The 21,123-nt window shown below is 42.7% G+C and overlaps 1 protein-coding gene across 1 annotated transcript in view; it reads right to left on the bottom strand.

The window, feature by feature from the left end:
- Positions 1-21,123, bottom strand: part of atf6 (activating transcription factor 6) — a 133,036-nt gene that overhangs the window by 22,678 nt on the left and 89,235 nt on the right. The window contains exon 15 of the mRNA XM_065009313.1: positions 10,100-10,184. Coding sequence (XP_064865385.1) covers positions 10,100-10,184 — 85 coding nt within the window. The remainder of the gene's footprint in view (positions 1-10,099; positions 10,185-21,123) is intronic.

Raw genomic sequence — 21,123 nt, forward strand, 5'->3', positions numbered from 1 at the left:
TATTACCTCATGGCAAAGCCAACAGGTTTTTACCTCATGGCAAAGCGAACAGGTTTTTACCTCATGGCAAAGCCAACAGGTTATTACCTCATGGCAAAGCCAACAGGTTTTTACCTCATGGCAAAGCCAACAGGTTATTACCTCATGGCAAAGCGAACAGGTTTTTACCTCATGGCAAAGCCAACAGGTTATTACCTCATGGCAAAGCCAACAGGTTATTACCTCATGGCAAAGCCAACAGGTTATTACCTCATGGCAAAGTTATTACCTCATGGCAAACAGGTTATTACCTTATTACCTCATGGCAAAGCCAACAGGTTATTACCTCATGGCAAAGCCAACAGGTTTACCTCATGGCAAAGCCAACAGGTTATTACCTCATGGCAAAGCCAACAGGTTATTACCTCATGGCAAAGCCAACAGGTTATTACCTCATGGCAAAGCCAACAGGTTTTTACCTCATGGCAAAGCCAACAGGTTATTACCTCATGGCAAAGCCAACAGGTTTTTACCTCATGGCAAAGCCAACAGGTTATTACCTCATGGCAAAGCCAACAGGTTTTACCTGTTTTACCTCATGGCAAAGCCAACAGGTTTTACCTCATGGCAAAGCCAACAGGTTTTTACCTGTTGGTGGGTTTTTACCTCATGGCAAAGCCAACAGGTTTTTACCTCATGGCAAAGCCAACAGGTTTTACCTCATGGCAAAGCCAACAGGTTTTTACCTCATGGCAAAGCCAACAGGTTTTTACCTCATGGCAAAGCCAACAGGTTTTTACCTCATGGCAAAGCCAACAGGTTTTTACCTCATGGCAAAGCCAACAGGTTATTACCTCATGGCAAAGCCAACAGGTTATTACCTCATGGCAAAGCCAACAGGTTATTACCTCATGGCAAAGCCAACAGGTTTTTACCTCATGGCAAAGCCAACAGGTTTTTACCTCATGGCAAAGCCAACAGGTTTTTACCTCATGGCAAAGCCAACAGGTTTTTACCTCATGGCAAAGCCAACAGGTTTTTACCTCATGGCAAAGCCAACAGGTTTTTACCTCATGGCAAAGCCAACAGGTTTTTACCTCATGGCAAAGCCAACAGGTTTTTACCTCATGGCAAAGGTTTTTACATTTTTGTTGTTGTTGAAATACCTTATTTACATAAGTATTCAGACCCTTTGCTATGAGACTCGAAGTTGATCTCAGGTGCATCCTGTTTCCATTGATCCTCCTTGAGATGTTTCTACAACTTGATTGGAGTCCACCTGTGGTAAATTAAATTGATTGGACATGATTTGGGAAGGCACACACCTGTCTATATAAGGTCCTGCAGTTGACAGTACATTTTAGAGCAAAAACCAAGCCATTAGGTCGAAGGAATTGTCCGTAGAGCTCCGAGACAGGATTGTGTCGAGGCACAGATCTGGGGAAGAGGACCAACAAATGGATGCAGCATTAAAGGTCCCCAAGAACACAGTGGCCTCCATCATTCTTAAATAGAAGAAGTTTGGAACCACCAAAACTCTTCCTAGAGCTGGCCGCAAGGCCAAACCGAGCATTCAGGGGAGAAGGGCCTTGGTCAGGGAGGTGACGAAGAACCCAATGGTCACTCTGACAGAGCTCCAGAGTTCCTCTGTGGAGATGGGAGAACCTTCCAGAAGGACAACCATCTCTGCAGCATTCCACCCATCAGGCCTTTATGGTAGAGTGGCCAGACGGAAGACACTCCTCAGGCACATGATAGCTCACTTGGAGTTTGCCAAAAGGCCCCTAAAGACTCTCAGACCATGAGAAACAAGATGGTCTCTCTGGTCTGATGAAACCAAGATTGAACTATTTGGCCTGAATGCCAAGCGTCATGTCTGGAGGCAACCTGGCACCATCCCTACAGTGAAGCCTGGTGGTAGCAGTATCATGCTGTAGGGATGTTTTTCAGCGACAGGGACTGGGAGACTAGTCAGGATCGAGGGAAAGATGACTGGAGCAGAGAGAGATCCTTGATGGAAACCTGCTCAGGACCTCAGACTGGGGCAAAGGTTCACTTTCCAACAGGACATTGACCTTAAGCACACAGCCAAGACAATGCAGAGCCCAGCCTGAACCTGATTGGAGAGACCTGAAAATAGCTGTGCAGGGTCAATGTCCTGTTGGAAGGTGAACCTTCAACCCCAGTCTGAGGTCCTGAGTGCTCTGCAGCAGGTTTTCATCAAGGATCTCTCGTTCCCCATCCAACCTGACAGAGCTTGAGAGGATCTGCAGAGAATAATGCAGGTGTGTCAAGCTTGTAGAAGACTCAAGGCTATAATTGCTGCCAAAGGTGCTTCAACAAAGTACTAAGTACTGTGTTCTTGGGGACCTCGACACAATCCTGTCTCGGAGCTCTACGGACTATTCCTTTGACCTCATGGCTTGGTTTTTGCTGACATGCACTGTCAACTGTGGGACCTTATAAAGACAGGTGTGTGCCTTTCCAAATCATGTCCAAACAATTGAATTTACCACAGGTGGACTCCAAGTTGTAGAAACATCTCAAGGATGATCAATGGAGCTCAATTTCGAGTCTCATAGCAAAGGGTCTGAATACTTATGTAAATAAGGTTTCTGTTTTTAATCTTTAATACATTTTTTAATGCAGTTTTTTTTTATATATATATAAATTTGCAAAACATTCTAAAAAACAGTTTTCACTTTGTCATTATGGGGTATTATGTGTAGATTGGAAATCTGTCAGAGCTAAAGATGTTTAAAACAAACATTATAGATCTACTACGTTCCTCAGACACTGTAATCTGTGCCACATGAGACTTTAAATAGGTTAGGACGGCCAAGGCCAATTGATACCAGACTGTGCAGGGAAGGGTTAAATGGGGTCTTCTGTGTAGGTCAGTCTCTCAGTTAAGGAAGGACAGAGTTCTGTCCTACTATCCAGGTCTGTACCCAAACAATTTGAACTTCTACTTTTAAAAATCCACCTCTCTAAAAACAAGTCTCTCACCGTTGCCGCCTGCTATAGACCACCCTCTGCCCCCAGCTGTGCTCTGGACACCATATGTGAACTGATTGCCCCCCATCTATCTTCAGAGCTCGTGCTGCTAGGCGACCTAAACTGGAACATGCTTAACACCCCAGCCATCCTACAATCTAAACTTGATGCCCTCAATCTCACACAAATTATCAATGAACCTACCAGGCACCCCCCCAAAGCCTTAAACACGGGCACCCTCATAGATATCATCCTAACCAACTTCCCCTCTAAATACACCTCTGCTGTCTTCAACCAAGATCTCAGCGATCACTGCCTCATTGCCTGCATCCGTAATGGGTCAGCGGTCAAACGACCTCCACTCATCACTGTAAAACGCTCCTTGAAACACTTCAGCGAGCAGGCCTTTCTAATCGACCTGGCCGGGGTTTCCTGGAATGATATTGATCTCATCCCGTCAGTAGAGGATGCCTGGATATTTTTTTTTAAATGCCTTCCTAACAATCTTAAATAAACATGCCCCATTCAAGAAATTTAGAACCACGAACAGATATAGCCCTTGGTTCTCCCCAGACCTGACTGCCCTTAACCAACACAAAAACATCCTATGGTGTTCTGCATTAGCATCGAACAGCCCCCGTGATATGCAGCTGTTCAGGGAAGCTAGAAACCGTTATACACAGGCAGTTAGAAAAGCCAAGGCTAGCTTTTTCAAGCAGAAATTTGCTTCCTGCAACACTAACTCAAAAAAGTTCTGGGACACTGTAAAGTCCATGGAGAATAAGAACACCTCCTCCCAGCTGCCCACTGCACTGAAGATAGGAAACACTGTCACCACTGATAAATCCACCATAATTGAGAATTTCAATAAGCATTTTTCTACGGATGACCATGCTTTCCACCTGGCTACTCCTACCCCGGTCAACAGCACTGCACCCCCAACAGCAACTCGCCCAAGCCTTCCCCATTTCTCCTTCTCCCAAATCCATTCAGCTGATGTTCTGAAAGAGCTGAATAATCTGGACCCCTACAAATCAGCCGGGCTAGACAATCTGGACCCTTTCTTTCTAAAATTATCTGCCGAAATTGTTGCCACCCCTATTACTAGCCTGTTCAACCTCTTTCGTGTCGTCTGAGATTCCCAAAGATTGGAAAGCAGCTGCGGTCATCCCCCTCTTCAAAGGGGGGGAACACTCTTGACCCAAACTGCTACAGACCTATATCTATCCTACCATGCCTTTCTAAGGTCTTCGAAAGCCAAGTCAACAAACAGATTACCGACCATTTCGAATCTCACCATACCTTCTCTGCTATGCAATCTGGTTTCAGAGCTGGTCATGGGTGCACCTCAGCCACGCTCAAGGTCCTAAACGATATCTTAACCGCCATCGATAAGAAACATTACTGTGCAGCCATATTCATTGATCTGGCCAAGGCTTTCGACTCTGTCAATCACCACATCCTCATCGGCAGACTCGACAGCCTTGGTTTGTCAAATGATTGCCTCGCCTGGTTCACCAACTACTTCCCTGATAGAGTTCAGTGTGTCAAATCGGAGGGTCTGCTGTCCGGACCTCTGGCAGTCTCTATGGGGGTGCCACAGGGTTCAATTCTTGGACCAACTCTCTTCTCTGTATACATCAATGAGGTCGCTCTTGCTGCTGGTGAGTCTCTGATCCACCTCTACGCAGACGACACCATTCTGTATACTTCCGGCCCTTCTTTGGACACTGTGTTAACAACCCTCCAGGCAAGCTTCAATGCCATACAACTCTCCTTCCGTGGCCTCCAATTGCTCTTAAATAAAAGTAAAACTAAATGCATGCTCTTCAACCGATCGCTACCTGCACCTACCTGCCTGTCCAACATCACTACTCTGGACGGCTCTGACTTAGAATACGTGGACAACTACAAATACTTAGGTGTCTGGTTAGACTGTAAACTCTCCTTCCAGACCCATATCAAACATCTCCAATCCAAAGTTAAATCTAGATTGGCTTCCTATTTCGCAACAAAGCATCCTTCACTCATGCTGCCAAACATACCCTTGTAAAACTGACCATCCTACCAATCCTCGAATGTCATTTACAAAATAGCCTCCAATACCCTTCAACAAATTGGTGCAGTCTATCTGGTTTTGTCACCAAAGCCCCATATACTACCCACCATTCTACGCTCTCGTTGGCTGGCCCTCGCTTCATACTCGTCGCCAAACCCACTGGCTCCATGTCATCTACAAGACCCCTAGGTAAAGTCCCCCTTATCTCAGCTCGCTGGTCACCAGAGCATCTCCCACCTGTAGCACACGCTCCAGCAGGTATATTTCTCTAGTCACCCCCAAAACCAATTCTTTCTTTGGCCGCCTCTCCTTCCAGTTCTCTGCTGCCAATGACTGGAACGAACTACAAAAATCTCTGAAACTGGAAACACTTATCTCCCTCACTAGCTTTAAGCACCAACTGTCAGAGCATCTTACAGATTACTGCACCTGTACATAGCCCACCTATAATTTAGCCCAAACAACTAACTGTATTTAATTAATTAATTTATTTTGCTCCTTTGCACCCCATTATTTTTATTTCTACTTTGCACATTCTTCCATTGCAAAACTACCATTCCAGTGTTTTACTTGCTATATTGTATTTACTTTGCCACCATGGCCTTTTTTGCCTTTACCTCCCTTCTCACCTCATTTGCTCACATTGTATATAGACTTGTTTATACTGTATTATTGACTGTATGTTTGTTTTACTCCATGTGTAACTCTGTGTCGTTGTATCTGTCGAACTGCTTTGCTTTATCTTGGCCAGGTCGCAATTGTAAATGAGAACTTGTTCTCAACTTGCCTACCTGGTTAAATAAAGGTGAAATAAATAAATAAATACATAAATAAAAGGAATGTGATCAGAGTAACACAGCAAATCTGGAGAAATAGGATATTAGTACCCATGTTAGCAGATGTTCACTATCTCAAAACACCACACAATTATTATTATATATATTTTTTAAGTGCAAACAACTAAGGGTCCTTAAAATAAGTGAGCAAAGTACATCTGGTATAAGACAGGTACAGTGGGGCAAAAAAGTATTTAGTCAACCACCAATTGTGCAAGTTCTCCCACTTAAAAAGATGAGAGGCCTGTAATTTTCATCATAGGTACACTTCAACTATGACAGACAAAATGAGAGAAAAAAAAAATCCAGAAAATCACATTGTAGGATTTTTAATGAATTTATTTGCAAATTATGGAGGAAAATAAGTATTCGGTCACCTAAAACAAGCAAGATTTCTGTCTCTCACAGACCTGTAACTTCTTCTTTAAGAGGCTCCTCTGTCCTCCACTCGTTACCTGTATTAATGGCACCTGTTTGTACTTGTTATCAGTATAAAAGACACCTGTCCACAACCTCAAACAGTCACACTCCAAACTCTACTATGGCCAAGACCAAAGAGCTGCAAGATCTCACCCCATGGGGTCAAAATGATCACAAGAATGGTGAGCAAAAATCCCAGAACCACACGGGGGGACCTAGTGAATGACCTGCAGAGAGCTGGGACCAAAGTAACAAAGCCTACCATCAGTAACACACTACACTGCCAGGGTTTCAAATCCTGCAGTGCCAGACGTGTCCCCCTGCTTAAGCCAGTACATGTCCAGGCCGTCTGAAGTTTGCTAGAGAGCATTTGGATGATCCGGGAGAATGTCATATGGTCAGATGAAACCAAAATATACCTTTTTGGTAAAAACTCAAATCGTCATGTTTGGAGGTCAAAGAATGCTGAGTTGCATCCAAAGAACACCATACCTACTGTGAAGCATGGGGGTGGAAACATCATGCTTTGGGGCTGTTTTTCTGCAAAGGGACCAGGACGACTGATCCATGTAAAGGAAAGAATGAATGGGACCATGTATCGTGAGATTTTGAGTGAAAACCTCCTTCCATCAGCAAGGGCATTGAAGCATGACAATGATCCCAAACACACCGCCCGGGCAACGAAGGAGTTGCTTCGTAAGAAGCATTTCAAGGTCCTGGAGTGGCCTAGCCAGTCTCCAGATCTCAACCACATAGAAAATCTTTGGAGGGAGTTGAAAGTCTGTGTTGCCCAGCAACAGCCCCAAAACATCACTGCTCTAGAGGAGATCTGCATGGAGGAATGAGCCAAAATACCAGCAGTAGTGTGTGAAAACCTTGTGAAGACTTACAGAAAACGTTTGACCTCTGTCATTGCCAACAAAGGGTATATAACAAAGTATTGAGATAAACTTTTGTTATTGACCAAATACTTATTTTCCACCATAATTTGCAAATAAATTCATTAAAAATCCTACAATGTGATTTTCTGGATTTTCCCCCTCATTTTGTCTGTCATAGTTGAAGTGTACCTATGATGAAAATTACAGGCCTCTCATCTTTTTAAGTGGGAGAACTTGCACAATTGGTGGCTTCAGTAAACCAAGTGACCAATGTGGCCTTAAGCATTCCACCCTGACGAGACGGACCAAGAACAATGTTTACCTTCATTCATCTACAACAACGCCCCAGAGAGAGAGAGAGAGAGAGAGAGAGAGAGTCTTTACCAATATAATGCCGTGCTCTTCCCTCCCTGCTGAGTAACAATATCATGTTCCACTGACTGACTCCCTCCCTGGGCTAGCTCCCCGCTAATCAATTCAGATGCTACATACAGAGCCAGAATGAAGGGAGGAAGGGATAAATACAGAGGGAAAGAAAGAGACCGAGAAAGACAATAAACACAATTTTGCCCAAAAAAAAAGAAGAGAAAAATGTGAAGAGAGAGCAAGAATCATTCTGTAATAACGGGGCCAGTTGAAAAGCCAAGAACAACAGAATCATTCATTTAATTATTCACACTCATCTTTTGGCTTCAGTATCTCGCAATACGACAAAACCCTTCCAAGTCAGTTTAATGCTCTTGTTCATTGTGTGGGGATGATGCTAACCCACTCCAGACAGTACTGCAGAGATAAAGTACAGTACGTAGCCCAGTATGGATGCCAAACATGGAGTCGGGTCATCTCTATGGCCTTTGTTCTCCCATTAAATCAGTATCAGTGGTCCAGCCAGCCAAGAGAAGGACCATAGAGAAAACAAGACCACGATGTTGTCATGGAAATCAAGACCAAAACACAAACAGATGTCCAGTTAGGACAGCACAGAAAATACTTTGGGCCACACGAGAATGACAAATATAATAAACAACTAGTTCAGACAGAAATATCAACCAATCACGCAGGTCTTGAGGTGAACAGCTTTGCTTGTGGATGAGATAAGAGAACCTGATCCGATCCTGTGGTGCCCAAAGCAACAGTGTGGTTTTTGTGTAATAAATGACTGGTTTCTGAGACAGCCTTACACCCTAGCATAGTGAACTACGACTTGGATGACTGCTCTTCAAATGAGCTGATAGCTCAAAACACACTTCCTAATGGTTGACACATACAGATCTATGTGAAAATATAGCCATGTGGTCTGATCGTGATTGGCTCATGTGCATCTACTCACACTTCTTACTTCCTGTTAAATTAGCCAATCAACGGCCCGATTGAGGTCTAGCAGTACAATACTGTTGAGTTAGAGATTACTTTACTTAGATTTGTGTGTATTAGTTATTATTGTTGTGGAATTAGATTACTTGTTAGATACTGCTGCACTGTCGGAACTAAACTCAGCAAGTCCTGTCTGGTCCAGCGATGGTGGGTTTGTGCCCATAGGCGACGTTGTTGCCTGCCTGCCTTACAACAGGCCTACAAGCCCTCAGTCCAGCCTCTCTCAGCCTATTGTGGACAGTCTGAGCACTGATGGAGGGATTGTGCATTCCTGGTGTAACCCAGGCAGATGTTGCCATCCTGTACCTTTCCCGCAGGTGTGATGTCTGCAGTCCCATGCCTCCTTGCAGTATACACCTAAGGCGCGTTCACACAGATGAGTAGGGACCCTGGGCATCTTTCTTTTGGTGTTTTTCAGAGTCAGTAGAAAGGCCTCTTTAGTGTCCTAAGTTTTCATAACTGTGACCTTAATTGCCTACCGTCTGTAAGCTGTTAGTGTCTTAACGACCGTTCCACAGGTGCATGTTCATTAATTGTTTATGGTTCGTTGAACAAGCATGGGAAACAGTGTTAAAACCCTTTACAATGAAGATCTGTGAAGTTATTTGGATTTTTACAAATTATCTTTGAAAGACAGGGTCCTGAAAAAGGGAAGTTTCATTTTTTGCTGAGTTTAGAAGCACAAGCATTTCGCTACACTCACAATAATATCTGCTAAACATGTGTATGTGACCAATAAATGTTTTATTTGAGTTAGCCAATCAACGGCCTGATTGAGGTCTTACAGTACCAGTGCCAACTATCTAACATGGCAGCTTTCATCTGAGAGGTTTAAAGCCGGTTTTACACTTTTATCCAAAGCGACTTAAAATACTGAGTGCATCAATTCTTGTGCTTTTTCGTACTGGTCCCTTCCCTTCTAGGTAGAGTTCCTCTGTCCAGTGTCTGTGTTCTTTTGCCCATCTTAATCTTTTCTTTTTATTGGCCAGTCTGAAATATGGCTTTTTCTTTGCAACTCTGTCTAGAAGGCCAGCATCCCGGAGTCGACTCTTCACTGTTGACGGTGAGACTGATGTTTTGCGGGTACTATTTAATGAAGCTGCCAGTTGAGGACATGTGAGGTGTCTGTTTCTCAAACTAGACACTCTAATGTACTTGTCATCTTGCTCAGTTGTAAACCGGGGCCTCCCACTCCTCTTTCTATTCTGGTTAGAGCCAGTTTGCACTGTTCTGTGAAGGGATTAGTACACAGCGTTGTACGAGATCTTCAGTTTCTTGGCAATTTCTCACATGGAATAGCCTTCACTTCTCAGAACAAGAATAGACTTGACGAGTTTCAGAAGAAAAGGTATTTGTTTCTGGCCATTTTGAGTCTGTAATGTTGATGTTCCAGATACTCAACTAGTCTAAAGAAGGCCTGTTGTATACATCAATCAATTTGTTTAGAAACCCAGAGGACAGGAAGACAAAAAGAGAGCGAGAGACAGAGAAGAAGAAGAAAAGCCATTAAATGTACAGTGTATGGTGACAGATCTGTAGTAGAGTTGACTTACCATTAATGTTCATGGCTGGTAACACCACGGACATCTTGGGCCTACTTCCTTTGTTGTGGCTGGTAGCGGGAAGTAAAAGGTGATCCTGAGAACAAGGAACAATCAAAAAGGTCTAACTTAATGAAGCACACTTGGACCTTAGCGAAGACTTCAACACACCAGATCAACGGATGTCAAACTGGAGTTCAAATCGTAGCACTTCGGATTAGGGTTAAAGGTCAGAAGCATGAAGCACACATTGACCCACACATCAAATACCACCTAACATCAGACTGTATGTTTATCAGATAGCTGGCTTTATAATGAAGGGTTAAAGGTCAGAAGCATGAAGCACACCTTGACCCACACATCAGACGGTATGTTTATCAAATAGCTGGCTTTGTAATGAAGGATTAGGGTTAAAGGTCAGAAGCATGAAGCACACCTTGACCCACACATCAAATACCACCTAACATCAGACAACAACTTTTTAGTAATAACCACACGGTAGACATAGAAACTGAAAAACACACGGATGTTCATCAGACAAGACGGCTTTATAGTGAAGGTGTGAAAGGAACTGGTTGCTATTTGTTAATCAAAGGGAAAAACCCTATCGACCCACAGCTCTGTCCGTATGACGTCAATCTGTCTGTCTGTAGCGTCTCGAAGACAGTTTGACCAAATTCAATCCAGTCAGTCAGTGGATGAGCTACTGACTAACTGCTAACTGTAGAAAGCAACAATATCTCTCTAATGCTCCACTAAACCCTACAGTACATCTATAGTGTCATCACACTACAGGACAGTATCTCTAATGCTCTACTAAACCCTACAGTACATCTATAGTGTCATCACACTACAGGACAGTATCTCTAATGCTCTACTAAACCCTACAGTACATCTATAGTGTCATCACACTACAGGACAGTATCTCTAATGCTCTACTAAACCCTACAGTACATCTATAGTGTCATCACACTACAGGACAGTATCTCTAATGCTCCACTAAACCCTACAGTACATCTATAGTGTCATCACACTACAGGACAGTATCTCTAATGCTCTACTAAACCCTACAGTACATCTATAGTGTCATCACACTACAGGACAGTATCTCTAATGCTCTACTAAACCCTACAGTACATCTATAGTGTCATCACACTACAGGACAGTATCTCTAATGCTCTACTAAACCCTACAGTACATCTATAGTGTCATCACACTACAGGACAGTATCTCTACTGCTCTACTAAACCCTACAGTACATCTATAGTGTCATCACACTACAGGACAGTATCTCTACTGCTCTACTAAACCCTACAGTACATCTATAGTGTCATCACACTACAGGACAGTATCTCTAATGCTCTACTAAACCCTACAGTACATCTATAGTGTCATCACACTACAGGACAGTATCTCTAATGCTCTACTAAACCCTACAGTACATCTATAGTGTCATCACACTACAGGACAGTATCTCTACTGCTCCACTAAACCCTAACTAGTACATCTATAGTGTCATCACACTACAGGACAGTATCTCTAATGCTCTACTAAACCCTACAGTACATCTATAGTGTCATCACACTACAGGACAGTATCTCTACTGCTCTACTAAACCCTACAGTACATCTATAGTGTCATCACACTACAGGACAGTATCTCTACTGCTCTACTAAACCCTACAGTACATCTATAGTGTCATCACACTACAGGACAGTATCTCTAATGCTCCACTAAACCCTACAGTACATCTATAGTGTCATCACACTACAGGACAGTATCTCTACTGCTCTACTAAACCCTACAGTACATCTATAGTGTCATCACACTACAGGACAGTATCTCTAATGCTCCACTAAACCCTACAGTACATCTATAGTGTCATCACACTACAGGACAGTATCTCTAATGCTCTACTAAACCCTACAGTACATCTATAGTGTCATCACACTACAGGACAGTGAGGCGCCAGTACAGACAATCCAAACATAATCCAGAGTTTACAGTGAGTTCAGGAAGTCACAGCTAAAGGCCACCAGCAACATGAAAGCATCTCACATCTCTCATCATAAACATGCTAATCACAAATCAGATGGCTACCATATGGGATAGTCTCTGTCAACGGTCTCTCTCCCCCCACGGCTTCAATAAGTAGTTAAATACTTCAGAGGTGAAATAACCTCACCAAAACTGTTAATATTAATGTCTGGCTCTGCTTTTAGATGTTTAAGGAGATTAACAACCCTTGGTCACTGAGACAATTACATAAAGGAAAGGATTATAACCCGAACATGGTATCCATCTTGAAGTGACAACTGAAAATGTGGAACTCAATTTGTAATAAATGAGACAGCAAACACAGAGAGAGCACCATCGCCCTTTATGGTTGTGAGGGCTGGGGTTCGCTCACCAACCAAGAATTCACAAAATGGGACAAACGCCAAATTGAGAGACTGCAAAAGTATCCTCTGTGTACAAGGCAAAACACCAGATAATGCATGCAGAGCAGAACTAGGCCGATACCCGCTAATTGTCGTCACCTACGGAGAGATGAACCTGGAGAAGAGTCCCGAAGCAAACTGGTCCTGGGGCTATGTTCACAAACAGACCCTACAGAGCCCCAGGACAGCAACACAATTAGACACAAACAAATCATGAGAAAACTAAAAGATAATAACTTGACACATTGGAAATAATTTTTTAAAAACAGAGCAAACTAGAGTGCTATCTGGCCCTAGAGAGTACACAGTGCCAGAATACCTGAATACCGTAGGCAGACCTGGCTCTCAAGAGAAGACATGCTATGTGCTCACCGCCCACAAAATGAGGTGGAAACTGAGCTGCACTTCCTAACCTCCTGCCAAAATGTATGACCATATTAGACACAAATTTCCCTCAGATCACACACAACCACAAATAATTTGAAAACAAACCCAATTTTGATCAACTCCCATGTATATTTGGTGAAATACCACAGTGTGCAATCACAGCAGCAAGATTTATGACCTGTTGCCACAAGAAAAGGGCAACCAGTGAAGAACAAACACCATTACAAGTACAACCCACATACAGTTGAAGTTGGAAGTTTACAAACACTTATGTTGGAGTCATTAAAACTCGTTTTTCAACCACTCCACACATTTCTTGTTAACAAACTATAGTTTTGGCAAGTCGGTTAGGACATCTACTTCGTGCATGACATGTAATTTTTCAAACAACAGATTGTTTCACTTATAATACACTGTATCACAATTCCAGTGGGTCAGAAGTTTACTGTGCCTTTAAACAGTTTGGAAAATTACAGAAAATGATGTCATGGCTTTAGAAGCTTCTGATAGGTTAATTGACATAATTTGAGTCAATTGGAGGTCTACCTGTGGATATATTTCAAGGCCTACCTTCAAACTCAGTGCCTCTTTGCTTGACATCATGGGAAAATCTAAAGAAATCAGCCAAGACCTCAGAACAATTTTTTTAGACCTCCACAAGTCTGGTTCATCCTTGGGAGCAACTTCCAAACGGCTGAAGGTACCACGTTCATCTGTACAAACAATAGTACGCAAGTATAAACACCATGGGACCACGCAGCCGTCATACAGCTCAGGAAGGAGACGTGTTCTGTCTCCTAGAGATGAGCGTACTTTGGTGTAAAAAGTGTAAATCAATCCCAGAACAACAGCAAAGGACCTTGTGAAGAGGCAGGAGGAAACAGGTACAAAAGTATCTATATTCACAGTAAAACAAGTTCTATATCGACATAACCGGAAAGGCCGCTCAGCAAGGAAGAAACCTCTGCTCCAAAACCGCCATAAAAAAGCCAGACTACGGTTTGCAACTGCACATGGGGACAAAGATCGTACTTTTTGGAGAAATGTCCTCTGGTCTGATGAAACAAAAATATAACTGTTTGGCCATAATGATCATCGTTATGTTTGGAGGAAAATGGGGGAGGCTTGCAAGCCGAAGAACATCATCCCAACCGTGAAGCTCGGGGGTGGCAGCATCATGTTGTGGGGGTGCTTTGCTGCATTAGCGATTGGTGCACTTCACAAAATACATGGCATCATGAGAAAGGACAATTATGAGGATATATTGAAGCAACATCTCAAGACATCAGTCAGGAAGTTAAAGCTTGGTCGCAAATGGGTCTTCCAAATGGACAATGGCCACAAGCATACTTTCAAAGTTGTGGCAAAATGGCTTAAGGACAACAAAGTCAAGGTATTGGAGTGGCCATCACAAAGCCCTGACCTCATGCCTATAGAAAATGTGTGGGCAAAACTGAAAAAGCGTGTGCAAGCAAGTAGGCCTACAAACCTGACTCAGTTATACCAGCTCTGTCAGGAGGAATGGGACAAAATTCACCTAACTTACTGAGGGAAGCTTGTGGAAGGCTACCCGAAGCGTTTGACCCAAGTTAAACAATTTAAAGGCAATGCTACCACATACTAATTGAGTGTATGTAAACTTCTGACCCACTGGGAATGTGATGAAATAAATAATTCTCTATCATTATTCTGACATTTCACATTCTTAAAATAAAGTGGTGATCCTAACTGACCTAAAACAGGGAATTTTTACAAGGAATTGTGAAAAACTGAGTTTAAATGTATTTGGCTAAGGTGTATGTAAACTTCCGACTTCAACTGTATATTATTACTTGTGAATGATGCCCAGATTGTGTGCAGTAAGGCAAGAAGCACATTAAACCGCTTTAAATCTTGTCTGCTAAGTGAACTAGCGTAGCCAACAGCCATATGGCATAGCAAGATCAGGGCCTAACATTAGGACAATTCAGAGTATTCTGTTCTTCTGAAATACATTTTCTTCATATCATGTTTCTTTAGACCTGTCTAAAATAAATAATGGATTAGAGAGAGAGAGAGAAAGACAGAGAGAGAGAACTAAAAGAGAGAGACCTAGAGAGAGAAGTGGTTCTCATCTAGATGAAATGACAGAGGCTGAATGTTGTTTAGATAGAGACATACATAGCTGACATGTGTGACCCAGCTGGTCTCTCTTGAGAATGCCTACATATTGTGCCACCACTTCTGTCACTATCAACCTGCTCTGCACAAGGCCTACATGGTTCAAACTTGGCATCACATAAACTCAGGGCCTTAGATTCAATGAAGAGAACTCTTTCACTCCTCTGTCTGTCCATCCCTCCCTCCCTCCCTCCCTCCCTCCCTGTGCTTAATGGCTGTTGCTGTTTCCCTCTGACTTTTTTTACTAAACTCCAGATAGCCCCCTTTAATTCGTCTATAGTTCTGCTGCTCTGGAGTTTATTCTTGCACCAACATTGACAACATTTTGGCAAAATGGTTGATCACTACAAAATGGTTGATCACTACAAAATGGTTGATCACTACAAAGAATGAAAAGCTAGAGAGAATGAACAGGGTCCGTATCCACAACGTCAGAGTTCGGCTTTCGAGCTAAACCGTATAATCTGGAAATAGAAGGCCACGGAATGTTTTTTCAATAAATCTGAATATTTGTAGCTAATTTTTTAAGTTAATACCTGCAGTCAACTTGTGCAATACATTAGGAGATAAAGCAGATTGTGTTATTCATTTCACCTGTCACATTATTTTATATATTATGAAGGTTACTATAGTTCCCCAGAACAGTTGAGCCAGTCACGTGTTGATTTGTAAATAGCACAACACTGTGGGAGTTGGTGAGTCCATAGTGTTGTTATACATACATACTAGAGGTCGACCGATTAATTGGAATGGCCGATTAATTAGGGCTGATTTCAAGTTTTCATAACAATCGGAAATCAGTAATTTTGGACGCCGATTTAGCATTTTTTTTTTACACCTTTATTTAATCTTTTTTTAACTAGTCAAGTCAGTTAAGAACACATTCTTATTTTCAATGACGGCCTAGGAACGGTGGGTTAACTGCCTCGTTCAGGGGTAGAACGACAGATTTTTACCTTGTCATCTCGGCGGATTCAATCTTGCAACCTTACGGTTAACTAGTCCAACGCTCGAACCACCTGCCTCTCGAGGAGCCCACCTGTTACGCGGATGCAGTAAGAAGCCAAGGTAAGTTGCTAGCTAGCATTAACTTAATCAATCATAAATGCTAGTTATAACTATACATGGTTGATGATATTACTAGTTAATCTAACGTGTCCTGCGTTGCATATAATCGATGCGGTGGGCATTCGCGAAAAAGGACTGTCGTTGCTCCAATGTGTACCTAACCACAAACATCAATGCCTTTCTTAAAATCAATACCCAGAAGTATATATTTTAAAACCTGCATATTTGGCTAAAAGAAATCCAGGTTAGCAAGCAATAATAACCAGGTGAAATTGTGTCACTTCTCTTGTGTTCATTGCAAGCAGAGTCAGGGTATATGCAACAGTTTGGGCCGCCTGGCTAATGGTGAACTAATTTGCCAGAATTTTACGTAATTATGACATAACATTGAAGGTTATGCAATGTAACAGGAATATTTAGACTTATGGATGCCACCCGTTAGATAAAATACGGAACGGTTCCGTCTTTCACTGAAAGAATAAATGTCTTGTTTTCAAGATGATAGTTTCCGGATTCAACCATATTAATGACCTAAGGCTCACATTTCTGTGTGTTATTATGTTATAATTAAGTCTATGACTTAATAGAGCAGTCTGACTGAGCGATGGTGGGCACCAGCAGGCTCATAAGCATTCATTCAAACAGCACTTTCGTGCGTTTTGCCAGCAGCTCTGCTGTTTATGACTTCAAGCCTATCAACTAGAGATTAGGCTGGTGAGATTAGGCTGGTGTAACGATGTGATGTGAAATGGCTAGCTAGTTAGCAGGGTGCGCGCTAATAGCATTTCAAACATCACTAGCTCTGAGACTTCGAGTAGTTGTTCCCCTTGCTCTGCATGGGTAACGCTGCTTCAAAAGATCTCTGGATGAGTTATCTGTAGAGCTGCCATTTTGTCCCTGTGCTTCCTGCTAGCGTTTTTTAACCTCCTCCTCCGCTCTTCTCCCCTCTGCTCCGTGTAAACATGCTGCTCTTCCTTCAGACAAGCATGCGATGCAACATTTTCTCTCATTCGCTTTCACCTGTAAATGTCCACACTCACCGAAAATGACTTTCGGTAGCTACCAGCTATGCGTGCATAACTTTATAAGCTGGTATTTGCTTTGTCTTTCTAATTAGTTTATATTACTTTTCACTCGTAGCATTCAGCTAACAACGTCTATGTGATTTCGCTATAATTCTTTTGCAAATGTTGCTAGTATTCTGGTAATAGGGGCCCAATGGGGTTTTCTTGCGTTTTTAGCGCCCCCTTGTGTACTAAAACGGTAATACCCTATATCCCAGGATGAGAGAAGGACAATATGACGATATGAAAATATGGATACCCAGATCAGCACTCTTACTCAGAGCTTTGTGGATATGGGCCCAGGTCTACGTTTCAGTTATATCATTATGGAAAATCAGACTAAGTTGAGGAACTGGACCCCAGTCCTGCTGCTCTTCTCAGAGCCCTTCCTGCTGCAGAGGCTGCCTGCCAATCTGACATGGCTGCTGCTACCATGGCGACGGTCAGAGCAGGTTGCTGGACGCCGGTCTCAGGAACCGCTGACCTCAGCTCACACTTCCATAAAGCCAGTAAAGCCACAGGTACAGCATACTGAGATGATGGTGACCGCGGCATGTTCGCAAAATGACCTAAACATGACTGGGTTTTGTCCAGATCTATTCTTTCCGTCACCGCAGTCTCATTTCACACTGCCACAAAACCACAGGTAACGTAAAGCTATACATTTTTATTTGACCTTTATTTAAACTAGGCAAGTCAGTTAAGAACAAATTCTTATTTTCAATGACGGCCTAGGAACAGTGGGTTAACTGTCTGTTCAGGGGCAGAACGACAGATTTGTACCTTGTCAGCTCGGGGATTTGAACTTGCAACCTTTCGGTTATTAGTCCAACACTCTAACCACTAGGCTTCCCTAAATGTGGCAGCTCTGAACGTCACAGTCCACACGGTCAGAGTGGATACAGGGTGCAGAGACTGACCACTGTCACAGCAGACTACAGTACAGGAAGGCAAGAATTAGTGCCTCTAGTTAGTCTGCTATAGAAAATGTTGGATTTAAAACAAATCTCAAATGAAGTCCAGAGCTTTGGCAGACTTTACAGTCACATCACCATCACACGAAGGGGAACAAAAACAAAAGCCACACCCCCTCTCAGGGAAACACCCCGCTGAAACCCAGGAAACACCCCGCTGAAACCCAGGAAACACCCTGCTGAAACCCAGGAAACAAAACACAAGCAAATAATAAAGTAGCAGAGCTAATAAAGGACTGTAAAAAATGTAAACGATCACCGTGGAGACAAGCTGTGAGCTCTGCACGTTACAGAGCTGGAGGAGTTCCCTTCCTCTCTCCTTTAGCGGTCTCTCCATCCCTCCATCTTTCTCTGTTTCAAGACTCCCTCCATCAATCTCTACCTTCATCACCTCTCTCATGAAATCATTAGAGAATTGATCCCTTTTAAGCCTATCGTGATGCTGTTGACAAGGGTGGAAAAGTCAGCCATTAACTATACCAATATAAAGACTTCTGATACACCTTTTCCCTCAGAGACCATGAGGAATATGGCTGTGTCTCAGAGATCATGGAGGAAGAGACATCCAATATGGCTGTGTCTCAGAGATCATGGAGGAAGAGACATCCAATATGGCTGTGTCTCAGAGATCATGGAGGAAGGGACATCCAATATAGCTGTGTCTCAATAGAGATCATGGAGGAAGAGACATCCAATATGGCTGTGTCTCAACAGAGATCATGGAGGAAGAGACATCCAATATGGCTGTGTCTCAGAGATCATGGAGGAAGAGACATCCAATATGGCTGTGTCTCAACAGAGATCATGGAGGAAGAGACATCCAATATGGGTGTGTCTCAACAGAGATCATGGAGGAAGAGACATCCAATATGGCTGTGTCTCAACAGAGATCAAGTATGGTTTAAAGTCTTAAGACTATTGACGAGTGAGCACTGAGGTCAAAGGTTAGACAGGGCAGAGGTTAGTGGTCTTTCCCTGGCCAGACTACGCTGTCCAGTCCTGCTCAGTTCCTTCTCTAACCAGATAGATTGGCACTTGACCTTCAGATTTCTTTTTTTTTACAAATCAGGGCTTGATTCAATCCGTGGCGTAGAAAATCTGCTTTGTAGTAGCGCAGTTTAAATTTAAAGGTATTTTTATATTGTGCCGACATATGCAGCGTTTACCGTGAATGCAGTCTGAGCAAACTCGGAAACATTGCCTTTAAATGTCAATCGCGCAATAATGCTGATCTTCTGTCCTACTGATTGAATCAAGCCCTTAACTTATATTTAAAGGGGGAGTCTCACTGAGGTCAGAAGACCTCCTTCCCACCAACAACATGTAATGACCAAAGAGAACACAACTGTCGTCATGGTTTCTGTCGTCGCCATGTCAACAATTCCTCAACGGGGGTTTGTTTGCGATTTCCTTTGTGACAAGAGTTCATGACATGACCCCTGACCTTGGCAATCATTGGATGCCTGCCAAAGCCTGAGGGACACTGAATAATAACGTCTGCACAGTAAGAAGTAACTTACTTATTATTAGTATTAGTGTCATTATTATCATCGTAATCATTATTATAGTTGTGATTATTACTCCAAATAGTAGTGGTACGAGGTGATGGTAACGTAGTAGTAGAAGTAGTAGTAGTAGTAATGATGATGGTAGTAGTAATGATGATGGTGGTAGTGGTAGTAGTAGTAATGATGATGGTGGTAGTGGTAGTAGTAATAGTGATGGTGGTGGTAGTAGCAGTAGTGATGGTAGTAGTAGTAGTAATGATGATGGTGGTAGTGGTAGTAGCAGTAGTGATGGTAGTAGTAGTAGTAATGATAATGTAGTAGTAGTAGTAGTAATGATGATGGTGGTAGTGGTAGTAATGATGGTGGTAGTAGTAATGATGATGGTAGTAGTAGTAATGATGATGGTAGTGGTAGTAATGATGATGGTGGTAGTAATGATGATGGTGGTAGTGGTAGTAATGATGATGGTGGTAGTGGTAGTAATGATGATGGTGGTGGTGGTAGTAATGATGATGGTGGTGGTAGTAATGATGATGGTGGTGGTAGTAATGATGATGGTGGTGGTAGTAATGATGATGGTGGTGGTAGTAATGATGATGGTGGTGGTAGTAATGATGATGGTGGTGGTAGTAATGATGATGGTGGTGGTAGTAATGATGATGGTGGTGGTAGTAATGATGATGGTGGTGGTGGTGGTGGTAGTAGTAGTAGTAGTAATGATGATGGTGGTAGTAGTAGTAATGATGATGGTAGTAGTAGTAATGATGATGGTAGTAGTAGTAATGATGGTAGTAGTAGTAATGATGATGGTGGTGGTAGTAATGATGATGGTGGTGGTAGTAATGATGATGGTGGTGGTAGTAATGATGATGGTGGTGGTAGTAATGATGATGGTAGTAATGATGATGGTGGTGGTAGTAATGATGATGGTGGTGGTAGTAATGATGATGGTGGTGGTGGATGATGGTGGTGGTGGTAATGATGATGGTGGTGGTAGTAATGATGATGGTGGTGGTAGTAATGATGATGGTGGTGGTAGTAATGATGATGGTGGTGGTAGTAATGATGGATGATGGTGGTGGTAGTAATGATGATGGTGGTGGTAGTAATGATGATGGTGGTGGTAGTAATGATGATGGTGGTGGTAGTAATGATGATGGTGGTGGTAGTAATGATGATGGTGGTGGTGGTAATGATGATGGTGGTAATGATGATGGTGGTGGTGGTAATGATGATGGTGGTGGTAATGATGATGGTGGTGGTGGTAATGATGATGGTGGTGGTGGTAATGATGATGGTGGTGGTGGTAGTAGTAGTAGTAGTAATGATGATGATGATTCCCTCCTGTCTCAGCCTCCAGTATTTATGCTGCAGTAGTTTATGTGTCGGGGGGCTAGGGTCAGTTTGTTATATCTGGAGTACTTCTCCTGTCCT

The sequence above is a fragment of the Oncorhynchus nerka genome, linkage group LG24 (assembly GCF_034236695.1).
Source record: "Oncorhynchus nerka isolate Pitt River linkage group LG24, Oner_Uvic_2.0, whole genome shotgun sequence".
Lineage (NCBI taxonomy): Eukaryota > Metazoa > Chordata > Actinopteri > Salmoniformes > Salmonidae > Oncorhynchus > Oncorhynchus nerka.